Source organism: Camelus dromedarius, chromosome 11 (assembly GCF_036321535.1).
Source record: "Camelus dromedarius isolate mCamDro1 chromosome 11, mCamDro1.pat, whole genome shotgun sequence".
NCBI lineage: Eukaryota > Metazoa > Chordata > Mammalia > Artiodactyla > Camelidae > Camelus > Camelus dromedarius.
Window position 1 is genome coordinate 59,464,457 of NC_087446.1, and position 20,066 is coordinate 59,484,522.

The 20,066-nt window shown below is 32.9% G+C and overlaps 1 protein-coding gene across 4 annotated transcripts in view; it reads right to left on the bottom strand.

Moving 5' to 3' along the window:
* The window catches only part of MON2 (MON2 homolog, regulator of endosome-to-Golgi trafficking), a 101,205-nt gene that overhangs the window by 38,796 nt on the left and 42,343 nt on the right, over positions 1–20,066 (bottom strand). For all 4 annotated transcript variants that reach the window (XM_010989146.3, XM_010989144.3, XM_064491144.1 and 1 more), the window contains 14 exons: positions 16,738–16,973; positions 14,934–15,015; positions 14,169–14,353; positions 13,268–13,380; positions 12,821–12,925; positions 12,405–12,485; positions 12,253–12,326; positions 12,073–12,163; positions 7,808–7,909; positions 6,602–6,712; positions 4,932–5,107; positions 2,862–3,024; positions 2,243–2,536; positions 253–451 (listed from right to left, as the gene is read on the bottom strand). In XM_010989146.3, the coding sequence (XP_010987448.2) occupies positions 253–451; positions 2,243–2,536; positions 2,862–3,024; positions 4,932–5,107; positions 6,602–6,712; positions 7,808–7,909; positions 12,073–12,163; positions 12,253–12,326; positions 12,405–12,485; positions 12,821–12,925; positions 13,268–13,380; positions 14,169–14,353; positions 14,934–15,015; positions 16,738–16,973 (2,012 nt within the window). The remainder of the gene's footprint in view (positions 1–252; positions 452–2,242; positions 2,537–2,861; positions 3,025–4,931; positions 5,108–6,601; positions 6,713–7,807; positions 7,910–12,072; positions 12,164–12,252; positions 12,327–12,404; positions 12,486–12,820; positions 12,926–13,267; positions 13,381–14,168; positions 14,354–14,933; positions 15,016–16,737; positions 16,974–20,066) is intronic.

A 20,066-nucleotide genomic window follows, 5' to 3' on the forward strand; every position in this document is an offset into this window, starting at 1 on the left:
TGGAGGCATCTGGCACATCACCGTATCCCTTAGAAAGGCAGGCAGTAGGATACACATTACATATTTTTATAATGAAACGAATGGAAACCTGCATGCTCATACACACACCACACACGACACAAAGACTGGCAGTTATGATGGATTACTCTTGGGAAGTAGCACTGTATATGAATTTTAGAAGAATCTTCTGTTGTTTCTAAACTTCCTTTAACATAAATTACTTATACACTCAGGAAAAAAATGTGTATCTACCTAAAGGCTGTAGTAAATATCTTCTCGTGTTGAAGATTCTCGCCACTCCGGCCAATGTTAAAACCCATGTCTCAGCCCATTGCTTCTCTGCTGTGTCTCTTGAATGATGAATGAGAATATTGCCACCTCCGGACTCAATCTTTTCTTTGTCTGCAGTGGTAGAAGACTCTCGAACTCGGTCCAGTAGATGAAAGAGAACCTGAATATTTATAAAAATGCATATAAAAAGTATAACATAGTTTAAGTAACAGCACAGGAAATTATAAATTGTTACAAAGAATTATTCCTGACAGTCTGATCAATCCCCATATATTAGAGGAAACCAGTATCCTTATATTCTTAAGTTTATCCTTAAGGTCAGAATATGAAAAATTAGAATAAATTGGATAGAATATTGTCTAAGACTTACTGAGTTGAGGTGCCAATGGAGCATCTATGGGGTAATGTATAAGAAGGGAATGAAGCTAAAGAAAAGGATCCAGGCAAAAAAATAATTATGAACAACATCTGGATGGAGGTTACAATTGAATCTTCGAAACTGGATGATGGTGCTTGAAAAATATCAAGCAGGAAGTGGCTGGGACTTGGGGAATGTTCACATTTAAAACATAGATTCAGGGAAAGGAACAGAAGCCAAGAAAATAAAACAAAAGTTGAATAGAGAAGTAGGTGCCTGCTGTGCAAAAGGAGCCAAATCAAGAGAAGTTTCAAGGAGAAAACAATCAGCAGTATTAAATGCTATAAAAAAATGTGTTGGATAAGGATTGAGCATAGGGCAAAAGACCTGGCAATTAAAAGACCACCTGAAGAGCCTGTGAACAATTTCTATGGTTCTAAAATTATGGTCTCAGAACCAGCAGCATCAGCATGACCCAGGAGCTTAACAGAGACGCAAATTCTCATTTCCCACGCTGGGGGGCCGGGGCAGAAATCAAGAACTCTGAGGGGGTTAGAGACCGTGGCTCACTCAGCAATGTGTCCTTTAACAAGTCCTCCAGGTGGTTCTGCCATACACTAATGTTTAAGAGACTGAAGTAGAATGATCTGGATATCAAATTAGAAGGGGTAAGGGAATGCAGAAGAGGTGAGAAAGAAAAAATAATTCAGATTTAGGAAGCAAGATATTAACAGTGAAGCTGCTTGAAAGGAAAACAGGAATCAGAGAAAATGTCAGTTTGTTTTTCAAAACTGTAAGGGACTCAAGTATGTTTGTGATCTGAGGAGAAGCCAGGGAATGGAGTTGAAACAGATGACACAGGAGGGAACAGGGCTTCTAATTATCTGTATTAGGGAACATGCATTGTTAGTTTTTAAGAAGACACTTTGGGGTCTTTTTATTAAAATAAAAATATTCTTAAATACAACTAAAGTTTATCATGCTGCCTATTGTCAAACTTACTGATATCAAAAATTCACAAAAGCAGTAAAAGGATTATAAATAGAAGTTTTATTAAAGTGGGACAGATTAAACAAAATGTGAGGGAGTCTTTTAGGAAAGAGGAGATGCTCACTAATAAGCTGATGGCTTTGTAAGAAAGTTTTAAAAAGAAAATAAAAACGGAAAATTAAGAAATGAAACTGCATACTTAATGAACAAACACGTAGAATTTACAAATTGGAGTCTTTCTTTCGATGAGTCTGCAAGTAAATTTTACTATTGTTGACATTCTTCTATTTATAAAATTTTCATTTGATTATATTATATTTGAATTACATGTAGTGGCTTAGCAATTACTGATTTTAACTGCTGAGGAAAATGAGGGGGGAAGGGAAGAGCAAAGGCAAAAATCAAAGACAGAGATAAAAAGCTGAGGCTTTTAATATTTAATTTGTTCTGTGTGCGGTGCAATTAAAAATTTGAGAAAGCTTACATTTTCTGTTTTGCCAAATGCACAGAAATTCTTTAAAAATTGATAGAAACAAGTTTAATTGAAAAAGTATATAAGCGTGTCTCAATTAAGAGCTGGTAACTCAAGCTATTCTACAATACCTTCCAAATAACAGTGTGCCACGTTGAATGTTGTAATAAAGTCCCATGTGCACCGATTGTCGAGAACAGAGTTTGCCCTGCACTCTTCCTGACAGCAGGCCGGGGGTCCACACACAGTTCACCCAATTTCGCGTAAAGACATAACCACAAGCAATCAAATGGTGGTGCAGGATGGAATGGCCGATTTAAAACCACTCCTTTCTCTTCCGCCTGCTTTTGCTGTGCTGCCTCTTCTTTATCTAATTCTTTTTCAATAGTTTCTCCTCTTTGGAAAAAATAATCTGAAATATTCCACTAAAAAGCGAAGGAGAAAAAGATCACTTTATTCACGGATTCTATTTTAAACACAGAAATATGAAACTTATTTTTTTCAGAATAAAACTTAAACACTATTACTTCAGAAATCTCTTTTCCAACAGAAATATATCAAAATTAATCTAAATAGTCCAATCTTAAAGAATTATTTCTTAAATGATACCACTGAACCCTTCATACAAGATATGTTTGGTACTTAAGTTATTTAAATGCTCCTATAGCGCCAAAAGCATCCTCGCTTAGCATCCACTCTCGACTGCAAACAGTGATTTCCAGATTGTATAAGAAAGGCAATGATACTTACCAATAAACCTATTGATGTTAAACTAATATTAAGTTCTTGGTTATGAAGTCCAAAGCTACCTGCAACATCGACAACAATCTGCAGGCAAGTGCACGGCATTGTTGGCAAAAAATCAGTCACAACCAACTGAAGACACTGGAACGCAGTTCGTATCAAGGACTCTCTGAAAACATAAAAGAAAAGATATTTACACTCATGCATTTAACAGAAATGTGAGGAAAAATACATACCTTACAATAATTTGAACAAATCAAAATTTTAAAATTGGAACAAGAAAATCTTCCCTAATACACATCATAAAATACTTCAACATTTACATAAATGTAAAAAAGATATGCTTATTTAAAAATAAGTAACAAAAATAAAGAAAGAAGCTTATAGGAATAAGAAATAAAAATAGTAAACTAAAAAAAAGAAAATATGTATTGATGCCATATTATTTCTCTTTTGCATCAACTAGCCAAACAAAACTAAGACACTGAGTGAGAAAGGGATATTGGCTACAGCTACTTTCTCACCACGTATCCTTAACATCTAGCATAGTGCCCAGCCCAAGAGAATACACACAATTTACTCACTGAATGAAAATGAGTTCCTTATATTTATATCTATACTATATACTATTTAAAATTCTACATCTAGTCTGTAAAAGTAAAGAGTAATTCTGAATTTCAAATGAAGAGAATAAGAAATATGTGTTTTTGGAGAGAAATTCTGGTGGTGAAAATAAACACCTAACACATTGAGCATGTACTGTCTTATGTGCTTTCGAAGTGTTTTACATGTATTAATTAATTTCATCCTTACAACGCACTATTTTATAACTGCATTGTAGGTTGAGAGGAAAAATTTCAGCTTGACCTAAGCTATGGCTAATCTCTTTCCACTTAATCATGTAGTATTTTTGTAGTATTTAAGGAAATTTGCTACTACAAATAAAGAAGCAAAACTAACTTTCAATAATAGTCCCAAGCCTCTCCATCATGTAAAACTCCTAGTCATCCATACGAGGTATTATGAGTCCTGCTGCAGAATTACAAATACATACAAATGTTTGCTAAATCTCTGCACTGCAATGTCTTATTTTAAATTAAACAAGTCCATACATTTCCTCCTTATGTGCTCTTCCTTCTGTGTTCCCTATTTAGTTAAGGATTTCACCATCCACTAAGCTGCCTAAGTCAGAAATCTGGGAGTCACCCCTGATTCTGCTTCCTATTTCTCCCTTCATTCCTCTAGTCAATCTGTTAAGTAGCTCAAATCCATCTCCTCTTCCCTACTTCTAGAGAGCCCTGCAGGCTTTCCCATGCACCCCGCATGCTGCTGACACAGTAACATACATCAAATGCGTATCACATCACATCATTCTTCTGCTTAAAATCCTAAAATGCCTCCCAAATGTACTGAGGATAAATCCACATAACTTATAACAGCATATAAGGTTCCCCATAGCTTTGGCTCTGCCCCACTCCAGGGCATGCGCCCCTCCTACTGAAGTGCTATTCTTTTGTGGCATAACAAAGTACTCTCTTACTAGGCTCCTGCTGCTAGGCTTTGTTCCTTTTCCGTAAGTTTCTACTTTTAAAACAGGAACTATTTACCCATGAAACCAGAATAACTAGGTAGTATAGTATTTGACATATACTAGGCACAGAATAAATGTTTCATAAATGAATGAAAAAGTCATTTAAAAGCAATTTCTTAGACTTCCTAACACATGCAGAGAAGTCAAGCCCTAAACGCTCATTTACATCTTACCAAGAATTTACCAAAAGAAAATGCAGCACTTGGGTGTGTTACAAAGTTTGTTAGATTGGTGCATTTTTCTTACTGTAAGTAAGAACCTTGCATTCATGTATAAATGTCAAATAAACAGCCTTTTTTCTACCTTTTAAAACAAAGATGAGCCATAATGATTTCCTATAGCCACTTGGGGGTAGGGTTAAGAAAAACTATTCTAGATGTTAAACTTCAGCAGGAAGGGCATACATAAAAAATTACCATCACGTCAAGATTTTAGTGGGATTCTCTTTTTCTATCATTTTTTGGATGTTAATTTTAAACACTTACCCTTGATCATTTCTGATTGCTCCCATAACTCCAAGCACTAATGGCCACCCAGGCCCAAGACTGTCTCCCTGACTCTGCAGAATCTGCAACACACATTCTAATTGCTTGAGTCGAATATCTGGGTGGTTAATACTGGACATCTCCTTTAATGGGTTCAGTAAAAGCAACTGCAGCCTCTGAAAAGGGGGCAAGAAGCTAATTAGAAAGAGAAGTTGAAAAACATGGGAAAGTTCTAACTGTTGTCTTTCAAGTTTAAATTCACCTCCACTCAGACTGCAAGGGTAAAGAGAAATTTTTTCAGTAAAATAAACATTAAGTATGATTTCTCTAACAGTAATCACCAGGATTATTTTGTCATCTATGTCTTTTTTTAAAGTCAAAGAAAATAAAAATCAATCTTCAAAGGGTTAGATTTCAGAATAAATGGGGAAAATGACTTTATGTTAAAAGGTATTAATTACAGGCCCATACAGAAATGAATCTCACTAAAGGATTATCTATCTATCTATCTATCTATCTAGTTCTATTTGGAGAGAAGAAAACAATTCTCAATTTCTAAAATTATCTTTCATTAACCCAATTAATGTATATCACATGTATTTAAATTTAAAATTCTCAATACTCATAAAAATGAGTAAGTATGGCAAACAAAGATGACGTAAAACCGTGAAATCTGTTGGAAAGTAAAAAAAAAAAAAAAAAGTACTATGCTCTATTCCTTTCAGCATCTGAAAGCACTTGCTTCATTTTTAACTTTCTTCTCTCCAAGGATTCATTTATTTGGTTCATTGATTGAACAAACATTTATGAAGCTCTCACTATGTGCCAGGTATTAAGCTGGTTGTTGAGGATATACACGTGGACAAGGACTTTCTTTACAAAAAACTTAAAACTGTAGCAGGAAAAATATATCAAATCACTAAAATGTAAGCTTTATTAGAATGGAGCTCTTGTCTGTCTTGTTCATCATTCTATTCGAAGAGCTAAAATACTGCCTGGCACATACTATGTACTCAGTAATTATCTGTTGAGGAAATTTGTAGCATACGACTCCATGTAATATAGTAAGATAATGAGGGCAATGGGGAATGGCTATTAAATGCTTCACTCCAACTCAATCTTCAAGCAATAAAACTGGTGGACTTTTAAAAAACTGTATAAGACATATGTAAATGACTATTGGAGTCAGGACAAAGGACTCATGACAAAAGTAAACTGTGAATGTATAAAATAACCTTTAAAATTATTTAAAAATAAAAATCTACTTTACTGTGGCTGCCTCTTAATGCCACTTATTTCTCCCCATGTAAGGGTGAGGAGCGAAAAAAAAAAAGAGAGAGAGAGAAGTGAGGACCAAAGCAAAAGAGGCTAATAAAGCACGGCTCAGAAAGGACAGCGCTGCATGAAGAGGGAAGCTTCTAGACTGGGAGACCCTATTCTACATAATTTATTAACTTAGTTCAGTGTCATTAACAAGAAATTTAAAAAAAAATTTTAATTTGGCTAATCCTAAAAATCCAGGCATATCAATGTTTTGTAAGAGATCCACGGCCTACAAATAAAATAGAATATTAAACAACAAAACCCACTTTCAGAATATCATCTATTTGAGAAATTAAGAAAAAGTTACATATGGGAGAGGATGATTTTACATTAAGTACTTTTTTTACCTGATTTTGTGAAAGTGGAGGATCATGGTTAAATGTTAATCCTGCTTTAATAAGTGAGGTTAAAGCTTCTGCTCCCCATTCTCTCATTCGAGAGTTTGGATGCTGGCACACCTGAAGGTACACACATTAAACAAAGTTAAATATTTAACTTGTATACTTAAGCTAGGCATCACACATCAGTTTGAGAAAAGAAAAATTAAACCATCACATTTTCTATTCTTTCACATTTAAAAAATTATATCAAATGTTCATCAATAACGGTTGAAAAAATATTATATCCAAAATGTAAGTAAGCTTACCTTCTGAATGAGAGGCAAGAGGAAGCAATAGAGAGACAGAAGATAAAAGATGAAACTAAACAACTCACAGAGAAGAAAGGATTCATAACAGTAAATGATGTCATCAGAATAAACAAAACAAGCAGATACTAAGGTTCCTATTTAGGTCTACCAGCATAATCAAATACTGAGCTAAAATTTTAAGAACATATTTTTGCCATTTGATGAGAATGTCCATAATGAAGAATCTGCATATATTCCTTACTAGCTCATAAGAGAAATCCCAATAAAATAGAGATAAAAAAGGAAAGAAGAAAGCACAACACCTTTTTTAATTAAGAATACCTTCTTTAGGTTACTAAAATAATGTGAAACAATCATGGCAACCTAAACCTAAACCACACATAAATATGTATTCTGACTGAGGCAGCTGCCATTAAGAAGCAGTTAATTATTGATTCACCCCAATCTGAATACAAGAGAATACAAATCCAGACACAGTTCCCTGGCACTATCTATAACCAAATAGGTTTTTCCCTTTGTAGAAAACCTACCTCATAATCACAGGAAAGGTTGTAAAAGAGCAGTGTTTAGTACAAATTCTCAGCCCTAAATGCCTTGAAGTTTCAGAACTAGCTGAAGCTTAGGGGATCAAAGGATTGTATAATAAAAGAAAGTGGCCTCAAACTAGCAGCTGAAGGAGACTCCACAGACTTCATTGATATATCACCCATTTTCAGCCAAAAAAGCAACCTATTACTTCACCAAAGCAATTATTATAAAACTTAGTCCCTGATAAAGTATACAGATAAAAGTACAGGGAAAAAAAAGTTAATGCTGATTTTTTCTATGGTTATCCAGAAACATTAATGTGTATGTCTTTATTCAAAACAAGAAGTAAATATAATAATTAAGAAAACGAGATTACCTCAAGTAGATGGCCAGTTAGAGGTCTCCACAGAATTTCTATTCGGTGCATGTTAACTAGACCAGTTTCTAACAATTTGGCAACAGCAAAAAGAGATGGTTCCTAGAGAGAAAACATATTGCATTTTGATTTTATAAGGAGAGTTTGGGTACTTTAGCTGTAAATAAAACTGCGAATCCTGAGATGAGCATGACTATAATTAATAGATGATTGATTAGCAATAAAAATAACAAAACCTCAGTTATCATAAGGCAAGCCTTTCTGCCCACTTTCAAGTATCTAGAGTAGCTCCTAATTGGAAAATCTGATTGAGAAGAGAATGTTTTAGTGGGGAAAGAGTGCAAATTCAAAATTATACCAGATACATAGAATGGCTAGTCTTCTGACCAGAAGGAAAGAATTTTACTATGGACTGAACTGTGTTCACTTGCTAGTGAAGTTCTCAAATGTTCAGGTTTTATGTGTGAATGTCAGGAAATATTTTAAAAAGAGAAAGGAGACAACAGGGACCAGGGAAAAGAAGTAGGATATCGAAAATGAATAGAGAGAAGGCCTGTCAGTGTAGACACTAACAGAAAAGTTGCAGAGACAGAAGACGAACCCCTCTCCTCAGTTGCTGGCATTCAAAACTAGAAAGGGAGTCGATGTGCCTCATACATTGCTAAATTAGTGTACGTGGTCCATGTGCTATAAGAACAGTTTCAGTGAAAAGATCAAAGGGCAACTTTCTCCAATCCAATACTAACAGATCTAGTAAAATATACTCAAATGCAAACAAAGCTGGCTAAAACCATGAGAATTTTCTGATGACTGACTGTGGTACTTCAAATGGAGACAATGCATTAGAAAAAAGAAAAGGCAACTGAAATTAAAAAAGCAAATTATGAGCATAATAATTTTATAATTTTTAAGGAAAAAGATTTTAAAATTATTTTATATTCTTTTTACAGTGCTAAATAAAATCTAACATGGAAATGTGTATTATCTTTCTTTCCTAGCAGAAGCCGTTGAACCAAGTACATTGGTTTTTTAACAAAACATATTTGTTTTAAGACAAATATGGTCAGGCTGACCTTTCCTGCACGTGGTAACACTGAAGGTACCCTAAAAAATACTGTGTGGTAGAAAAATTCATTCTAGAGACAATATGATACAGTAGTTAAGTCTGAGAATTTTTAACTGCCTGGCAACTCATCTCAACACTATCACTTAACAGCCAAGAGTAATTTAATTTTTCTTACTGAAGTAAAGTTGACTTATAATATTGTATTAGTTTCAGATGTACAATATAGTGATTCAAAATTTCTAGATTATACTTCATTTATAGTTATTATAAAATATTGGCTATATTCCCTGTGTTGTACAATATATCCTTATAACTTAGTTTACACCTACATAGTAGTTTAAATCTCTTACTTCCTTTACCCTATATTGCCCCTTCTTCCTTTCCTCTCCCCACTGGTAACTACTAGTTTATTCTATCTATGAGTCTGTTTCTTTTTTTTTTTATTATTATTATATTCACTAGTTTGTTTTATTTTTGAATTTTTTTTAATGGAGGTACTGGGGGTTAAACCCAGGATCTCATGCATGCTAAGCACATGCTCTACCACTGAGCTATACCCCAACCCCCTGTTTTATTTTTTAGATCCCACAGATTAGTGATAACATATAGTATTTGTCTTTCTCTGTCTGAGCTATTTCACTAAGTATAATCCCTCTGGGTCCATTCATGTTGTTGCAAATGGCAAAATTTCATTCTTTTTTATGGTTACTAATTTTTTTAATCTATAAAATGGAGATAATAACATACAGAAATGACCTCATGTTAGAAAGTGCCTGTCACATATTAAGTCCCCATAATGTTGCCTAATGTTACTTCCTTCCCTTCCTCCTTCTTTTTCTAATGAGGATGTTCAGAGGAATCGTGTAGCATTTAAAAGAATATATATTTCTCATACCCAAATGATACATATGTGACTTCAAATCCAAGCTCTACCAGTTACTAAGAGGCGACCCCAGGTAGGTTATTGAAGCTATTTTTATGTTTCATCTGTAAAAGGGGGATACTACTACTGAACTTGAAAGAGTTGTTTTAAATGATAAAATAAAATAATGTAAGTTAGTACCTAACATACAGTAAACAAAGAATAACAGCTGTTTTATTACTTTTGTTGTTGTTACATTGAGCTTGGTAATATGCCTGCACAAGTAGCATCAACATCGCCCCCTTCTAAGAAAGAATTTGCAAGATTTACCATCAGCTACCTTAACTAGCACAAATTCCTGAAATGAGGACCAAAAATGAGACAACTGGTCACTTTAAAGCCACAGCTAAAGAAAAATGGTATGTACATTTTAATCCCTAAGATATTTAACTCACTCAGAAAAGGTGACATTGATAAACTTCAAAAAAATGTAGATAAATACTGAAGTTTCTATTTATTTTAATATCTGAATATTTATAATAATTTTTATAGAAAGTACAACCAAATAATAAACTGTTTTTTACCTTCATCTAAAAATATTTTTTATAAAGTTTATACTTGAAGACTTTAAAACACTTTTACTTCCAGTCCATATTCACCACATCATTTTACAAAACTGAATCCTAAAATGAAGAAATGTGAATCTATTTTCAGGGAAATCATTTCTGTCTCACTGTATTCATTTTCTCAACATCTGTTCCTTCCAAGCCTCCCTGAAATATCACATTTATTCTTACACTCTCTTGAAATTGTACTCTTCAAGAGGAACAATAAACTAATAATACTCAGATCTCTTATTTTTTTCTCAATCTTCATTGATCTTGACTTCCTGTAACATGTTTTTTTTTTTTTCTAACATCCATGAACTTGCCCTTTCCTACCTAAATCCTACCACTCCTTGAATATCCAGGTCCAATCACAATAATTGATCTTGATTAGTCTTAATTCAATTTAGTATGTACTAAAAATATCTTACGTGACATGGCAATAGGGATTCAGAGAGTATGTCTCCTATCACTTACTACCTATACCATTTATTTATAGACTCTTTTACCACCTTAACTGCTACTTATCAATCAGCGAAGCGGCTTACATGCTCTTTGAAAGTAGAAATCTTATATTTCCTTTGTATTTTCTAGAAGAGTGACATGTATATAGTAAACTTACTGTACTTGTTAAATGAATACATAAATACTCAAACTATTACCATATATACACTTGCTCAGTTAAACATTTTTTTAAAACTCTTTTAAAAATATTATACTTTTGCATTAAGAATTAATCTTAGGGATGTAGGATTATTGAAGGTATTAAGAATTTGATCACTTCACTGTATTTTATATTATTCTTGCCTTGATTTGAAGTAAACTATAATATGTATTTCCAAACATCTGCATGTTTGTGTAATTCTCTAGCTATGGGCTATAATATACAAAACTTTGCCCTAATAAGATCTTATCGGCTAATCTTTAAATGAGTCACAAGAGCGAAGATGACAAGCCACAGTACAAAGAATTGTAATTAAGGACTAGGCAGACAATTTTGGATCCTACAGACAGGTGTTAAACAAATCACAAGCTGCATTCTCTGTTTTTTCAATCATTTTCTGGGTGTCTTCACTTATTTGTAAATGATCCAACTACTACATTTATTCATTCTAAAGTGTAGAAAGCATTTTAAATATTTTCTAAGATATAAATAAACCCAAATATTCCTGTGCTTTCCAAATTTAACAAAAAAATGATATTTTGAGTATAGAAAGAAATTTTCTCAAAAGTCCTATTCTATTCATTCAATGAACAAAGCAAAAATTTTATTTTCAATGTAGGGAGAATCATTACCTTCAGAAAGAAATGATTAGTTCCTTATTTTCCATCCCAATGAAGGCAAGAGAAACTGAGACATATATTCCTTGATTTAAAACTTTCATTGTCCCAATCATAAATTGTAATCATAAGGGTTATGTGATATTTTATGGAACTTGTTTACAAATGTGGTGTTGAATTATTCTTTATAGAAATATTTTTTAAAATATCCAGTACACAAGAGAAATAGACACAGTTCAAAATCATAATACATACTGGGACATACCATAAGCCAAAAAAATGTCCTCTTCACTCCCACTTCAACAAATAACAAGCAAAAACATAAAACCCAACAAAGCAGGGTGAGCCTACAAGGTAGTCCCATTTATAAAACACTAAGATCATAATGAGTATACACCTAATTTAACTAAATAATGTAGCATATTTAACACAGAAAGGTAGAATACCACACCTTATTATTTCCATAGGCCATATCCATTGCTTCTAGAGATAAGGAACAAAGTGCATTTATTAAATGATGCAACGATACATCATCAAGATACCTAAAATAAAAATGAAAAAATAAGACACTGTGATCTAAAATATGCAGCTAACAATAATGTCTGTATCAATTAAAGAAACTGACTCTTACTGTGAGCTTTCAAACAATCTTGAAAGTATATTGGAAATCACTGGTAAATCTGTCATCACTGCTGTTGTTAGAACCTAAGAAAAGAATAAAATTAAATGTAACATATAAACATTCTGGGAAGTGCTAATTGAGTAAGAATGACTAGAGCTTACTGTACTGGGTCCTTCTACAGCTCTCCCAGGTTTCAAGGCACCACCACTACTAGGCTTTAATCCCAGAATCCATACAAGATGCTGTAAAATTAAAAAAAATCAAAACAAAGAAATTTATAAACTTATAAAAATTCTAATAATTAAATTAAAATCAGTAGTAGTAATAACTAAATTTTAAACAGTAATTAATATTCATATAAAATACTTATTACACCAAGCATAGGCAGTAGAACAGGCCATCATGAGGAACATTCCATCACTTGGTGAATTATGAGCCATGTCTTTTTTCTTTTCCAATTTCTCCTTTTCCATACTTACCATCTATTCCTGAGGCCTGCAGTAGGCATTGTTAAGTTTAACTGTTAGCACTTGATATAAAAACAACACTGGCCTCTGACCCAGAGACTACAACATACCTGTAGGGTTGCCAAGACAAGTTGCCATGATGTTCCAAGAACAGCCCCATGGCAGTGTGCCAAGTTAAGTAAAGTCCTCATGCACTGGATATTTTTGGACGTTAGCTATATTAAAAAAGGATATGTTTGCAAGAATGGTTATGCACTCTTAAAAATTAAAAGCTTGTCAAAAAGTATTATCATATTCAAAATTTTTAAATAAAATGCAAAAATATTAAGAAAACAGGCTTGGGTGGTTTTGTATAAAACAAATTCATTTGCTTAAAAGTTGCATGATCATAGTTGGTTAGGATAGTGTCACTGCATATTTATCCAGTTTCTTTTAAAAGTATCATTCAGATAAAAGAAAGTAAGTATAATGACAAATGTAGGAAAACACACACACAAAATGTACAAAAGGTTTCCTTGATAGTTAATTTATAACCAAGAAAAGAAGAAGCACTTTACCATCACTGTCCCTTGAGGCTGCACGGCCAGCGGCTGCCCCACAGCCACCACCTGCTGGTGGGACTCGCTTGAGGGGCTGATCATCGTGACACTCTGGCCCTGGATGGAGTACGCTAGAACACAAAGGGAATCCTCAATAAGTAAAATATGCTTTTTATGATACATTCAAAATAATGTTATATTTTAAAGCATTAATATGATTAAACTAAGTTCAACTATGGTACTTATTTAGTTACGTATTATCTATATGCAAACATTTTGAAAATTCAGGAGGTACAAAAACAAAGACAAGTTAAATAAATATTAAGTAAAGTAATTTTCTATATAACTTTAACAAATTATAGGACTTTGGTATATTTCTTCATAAGCAAACTAGAATTAAGATACTAAGTATTTTAAACATGTATTCCCAGTAAACTTTTCTACTTAAAGTGAAAAACCAATACTCACCTTTTCAGTTTGAAAACCAAGTATCATATTGAAATTTATTTATATTACACGTAACAAACTTGAATGTTTTCAAAGTATTCAAGAAGAAAAAGAAATTTTTAAACATCAACTTAATCTCAGTGGTAGCAAACATTACTGTTTTACTAGTTCTCTTTAAAAAAAGAAAACCAATCACTCCCATTTCAATAGTATGTTACAGTTTACAAAGGACTTCCAGATTTATCTTCTTTTAACCTCACTATTGTTTAAAATTTGTATTATTCCCCCAACTCCCACCTCTATTGTTTTAAAAAGATGGAAGAAACTGAGGCTCAGGGCCATTAACTTCTCACAGAGGTCACAGAGTCAGTGAGTAGAGAGCAGAGGTTTGAACTCAGAATTTCAGTAATCTCTTCTCTATGCCTTGTTGCCCAATATAGGCAAACAGAACTCTAAGAAGCTGAAGTCTTACATTTGTTGGAAAGTGTGGCCGCAGTGGTGGTATTCAGCACAGTAAGAGCATAATGGGGAGGCAGGGAACCTTTGCATATCGCAGTTATAAAGGCATCTCTTGAAGTTACGAGGCCCAGTCTTCCACAAAGAGCAGCCATAGTCAGTTCAGCTTTTAAAATATTCTCAGTGGCAGCTTCATCTGTGCTGAAAAGATAAAGTATTTTATTTAATATGATTAATTTATTTTTAATTATGCTGCAAACACAATATGGAATTAGGTATTCAGTAAATTTTAAGAAAATATACTTAAAATTGCCAAAATAAGTCTACGTAAGGAATTTTAACATATCTGAAAATTTGAACTGGAAAATTTGAACTGAAAATCTGAAGCAATGTATGACTCATATTCATTACTGAAGAAAATGATAAAGAACTCAAAGATTTAACTTAAAAATATCAAGTATTTTAAAATCAGTAAATTCAGATTCTGAAGAAAAACAACAAAATAATTGAATAATATAATCATCACCACTGTAAAAGCAGTAGTAGAGCTTAAAATGAAACAAACATTCTGCAATTTTAGGAGTGTATTTTCCATTAAAACATATGACAATCAAATAAAACATGACAAGAGACAACAGAATAGGATGGCAGAAAAATAATTCTCTACACACATAGAGAACTAATATTAGGAAATAATTCTCAAGACAAATTTAAGTAAACCATTTTAATGGATTTTTTTTTAACTGCCACATGCAATATAAAACTTACAAAGAATTAATACCTGGCATCAAGAAGAAGAGAGAGTGCAGCAAGCAGACCACACCAGCAGGCATTCACCATTTCTTCCCAAACAGCTCTACTAACTTAAAGGGAAAAACACACAATGCTTAATGATTATTAAAGACATCACAGCACCTGACAATAAATCAAATTCTAAAATCTCCCTCACCACTGGATAATATATCAGATATTCCCAAAACAATGCAATCATTAAACACTAAAGCTCTAACATTTAAAATATATCTGAATAAATTAAAACTTTAAAACCGTACTATACTTTCAGAATTCAGGAAGTCTTAAAACTAAGTTGTTTTAAAATATCAATGATAAGATCTTTCTGCATACAAGTTAACTGACTGATATCTTTAAAATCTGTATGTTATATATATTATATATATATATATATATATAAATATACATATATATATAAAAATACATATATAATCAGTTCTTATTCCCTTCCATTTCATTGGGCCTGTGTGACCAGCTGGCAGTGAGACAGTGTTAACAAGCTGGCTCAACCAAGAGACTAGTTATATACATTTGGAATTATGCAAATAAGCAAATACATTGAATACAACAGGATCAAGTTTTTCACTGTTGGAGAAGGAAATTATAAATATAGGAAATTAAAAGTAAACCCTGCAGTATTAAACTGGAATTGGAAAAACTGATGTGACCTCATGGTACTTAATATAGAGAGATATACATAGTTTTTAAATGTAGGGAAATGTGTGTTCATGTATGTGTGTATTTCCTTTTCAAGTAGCAAGAAGCATACCTAGTGCCTATGTGTTAGTTTTAAATACTATTCTCCACTAAAAGGAACCAGGGTTCCTTGGAAAAATAACTGACTCTTGTGTGAGGCAAGAAAAATCCAAGATGAGCCTGGAACATTCTGTTATATCAGATAAGTAAGTTAGTGCTCAGAAAATGACAAAAGGACATAGGATGATAAAAGGACGTAGTGACCAGCTTGAAAGGGGTCCCAAAAGGCCATGTCAGGGACAATGAGTTTCAAACCAAATAATGATAATCACAGACTGCAACCCTTAGAATAAAATAGGAATCCAAGAGCCTATACTAACACACATAAATGAAACAAAATAAACAAGGGAGAAGGGAAAGCTCTCTTTTATAGATGTCTCAAAGTCTCTCTCCACAAAAAGTTAATAATTAACTTTAGACAGAAGAGACAAGGCAGACATTATATTAACCAAATGATAAAAAGTTAATGTCACCAGCAACATTTCTGCGGTAGCTCTGCCAACAATGAATATATTGAATCTTGTTATGAGGAAATGAAAAACAAACCCAAGCTGACTGCCCTGTACTCTTCAAAAATGTCCAGGTCATATAAAACAAGGAAAAATTAAGGAATCGTTCCAGGTTGAAGGAGAGTACAGAGACATGGAACTGAATTCAACATGTAATTCTCGACCATAAAGGACATCACTGGGGCAAATAGCAAAATTTGAATGGAATTTTGATGACATATTGAATTGATGTTAAATTTCTGATGGTGATTGCACTGTAGTTATGTAGGAAACAGTTCTTATCTTGAGAAAATACACATTAAAGTATTAAGGGGTAATGGGGCATCATGTCTGCGACTTATTCTGAAATAGTTCAGAAAAAAGTATAGTGACACATATATAAATAGAATGGTAATACAAACATGGTAGTGTTAACAACAGGAACATCAGGGTGAAGGATATATGGCAATTCTATTATTTTTGTAACTTCTCTGTAAATTTCAAATTATTTTAAAATAGAAATAAAAATACAGAATCATAATAATATACCTATTTCATTATCCATTTGGTCTGATGTTGACTGTAATTCTTGTTGTTCGGATGACTGTGTTCGTGAAGAAACTGCTTCAGTGGTTGTAGTCTGACATTCTATTTCAACCTCTCCTAACTCTCCTTCAATCATACTAGTGATCCCACGTACAAGGTCCAGCAAACAATGGAATGCCACAGACATAGCATAGCCTTCTGGTATAGTCGGGGGCTCAACTTTGTCCAACATCTCTAGGCTGAAATTACAGAAAAAAACAGATGCTTAATGAGAAGTCACGATGGTGAAAATACATATAACTATTTCCATAATTTGAGATTATAGAAATTAAGATTAACAGAATAGCAAAAGTAAATGGCCACTACTGAGTTTGTTTCCTTTGGCAGATGGATCTCTTCATGGTATTCTAAGAAACTGATTAGAAATATTAAGGCCTGACCAGTGCTGTAACTAATTATTTTAATAATTTAGTCTTTGTCTCTCCCCCAAGTTGTGCCATTATTTTCACTAATTGTTGATATTAGAAAAACAAAGACATAAATAAAATTGAAAAATATAAACAGATTATAAATCATCTCAAATTCCAACTTAGGTGTTTTTAAAATAAAGTGCTATAAAATCAAATCAAGTCTATAAAGAAGAAAAGATGCTTTCACACTGGGGAAAAGTATTACTGTGAGATATCCAGCTCATCTATTATCCTATCATCTCTGGTACAATCTGCCAATAGGGTAAGATAATATTTAGAGCATCAGTGTGTCACATCCAAATTTTAGAGCAAGTTATACTCCACAGTTAGGACATAGCTTTCAAAAGGAAAGATGACAAATCTTTTGTTTAAATCATGGAAAACAGGGAATTATGGTTTTAAATTCCTTAAAATTGAATTCTGTCAAGATAATTCAATGAAAAAAGAACAATTCAATGGGAGAAAGAACTAATGGTGCTGGAACAACTGGATATTCACATGCAAAAGAGTGATGTTGGAGCCTTACCTCATACCATATACAAAAATTAACTCAAAATGAATCAAGGGATAAATGTAAGAGCTAAAACTAAAAACTCTTAGAAGAAAACAGGAAAAGTTGACCTCAAATTACAAAATGGTTTGTTAGATATGGTATCAAAAGTACAAGCAACAAAATAAAAAATAGATAAATTGAATTCATCAAAATTAAAAACTATTGTGCTTCAAAAGGACACTATCAAGAAAATGAAAAGACAATCCACAGAATGCAAGAAAATGTTTACAAATCATATATCTGATATATACTAGATCCTGAATATTTAAGAACTCCAACAAGTCAATAATAAAAAGACAACCCAATTAAAAATGAGCAAAGGATCTTAACATACATTTCTCCCAAGATGATATACAGATGGCCAATAAGCACCTGAATAAGATGATTAATGTCATCAGTCATTAGAGAAATGCAAATCTGAAACACAGTGAGAAACCACTTACCCGCTAGGGTGGATATAATCAAAAGACAATAGCAAGTATTGCTGAGGATGTGGAGAAATTTAAACTGTCATACATTGTTAGTGAAAATATAAAATGGTCACCTGGGAAAATAGTTTGGCAGTTCATTAAAAAGTTAAAGGTAGAGTAACTAACTAAATGATCCAACAATTCCACTCATAGGTGTATATCCAAGAGAAATGAAAACATACATCTATGCAGAAACTTGTAGGCACGTGCTCGTAGCAACATTATTCATAGCCAAAAAGTGAAACAACCCAAATGTCCATCAACTGATGAGATAAACAAAATGTGGTATAGCCATATGGTGTAGTATCATTCAGCCACAAAAAGAAATAAAGTACTGATGCAACCTGTAACATGGATGAACTTTCAAAATATTATGCTGAGGAAAAGAAGCCTGACATAAAACAGTATTTATTGTATGACTCCATTCATAGGAAATATCCAGAATAGGCAAATCAATAGAGACAGAAAGTAGATTAGTGGTTGCTAGAGGGTAGGGAAAGGGAGACTGGCTAACAAATATGGGGTTTCTTTCTGGAGTGATGAAAAAATTCTGAAATTAGATGGTGCTTATGGTTGCATAGCTTTTGAATACAATAAAACCATGAACCGTACACTGTAAAAAGGCAAAGTTTATGCTATGTTACTTATATCTCAAAAATAAAATTGAAATCTCTAAAGATCACAGTAAGAAAAGCTAATAGAAGTAATTTCCAACCTCAAATTTGGAAAGTCCCCAAATCATAATCAGATAAGATAGGAAATTTACAAAGATGAAAAATTCAGAATAAACAACATAAACACCAACATACACCTATCATTTATTGAGCAATTATCCTCAACCTGGGACTCTAACGCTTTTTTTTATGTATCTCATGTAACTCCTTACAAAAACCCTAACTCCTTACAAAAACCCTAACAGATAAAGATGATGAAACTGAGGACTAAGGTGACACAGTTATTAGTTAGCAGTTTTTAACCCAAGTTTGACTCTAAAGTCTATCGATTTAACCCCGGTGTGCCAACTCTGAGCATTTTAAAATTTAGGTAATCAATAAAAATATATTTATTTACATTTTGATCCAGAAATTTAAGCTCAAATGGGGAAAGTAATGTTTATGGCATTAAGCTTTGCCAAGCCAATAATCTTATAGAAGCACATACTAAACCAATCAGTGCTAAGCATCTCGTTACACAAATCTCTGTTCTCAAAGAATATATGATTTATTGGGAAAATGCTTCTAAAACAGATAAAATAGTCCTAATTATCAGAAACTCTAATTTCCAAATTCTATGGTATAGACTGTAAGGACTAGAAAAATTAAGAGAAAAAGGTAACTTATTCTTATTTTTATTTATAACACAAACTAAGCAAAGCCCACACTTTCTTACCTGTTTCAGAGCTATTTTATTATAATTACTACACAACCACTTTTAGGTAACATATAACCCATTTATTTAAATATTTTAAAATTAAGGTCAAGCTGCAAAAACTTCCACAAATCCAACTCTGAAGGGAGTCATAGTGCAATAAATCTGAAAGAATGTAATGTCATTAATACTTATGTCAAAACTACCTTTGTCTGTACATCACTTAAGTTTTCAAATTATTACACACTTAAGATGTCAATAAAACAAGTGACTGTATAATAAAGGTTTATAAGTATACCTTCAAAGAAAACAGTGAAAATCATTTTATACTAAACCTTATAATGAATGAATAAAAGACGCCAATTCAACAGGGAAGTCTCAATGTGAACATACTAACCCATATACCAAAGAATCCCCCACATTTCTGGCTATTAATGATTTCAGAAATGCGTAACCTCAGTATGTATAGCA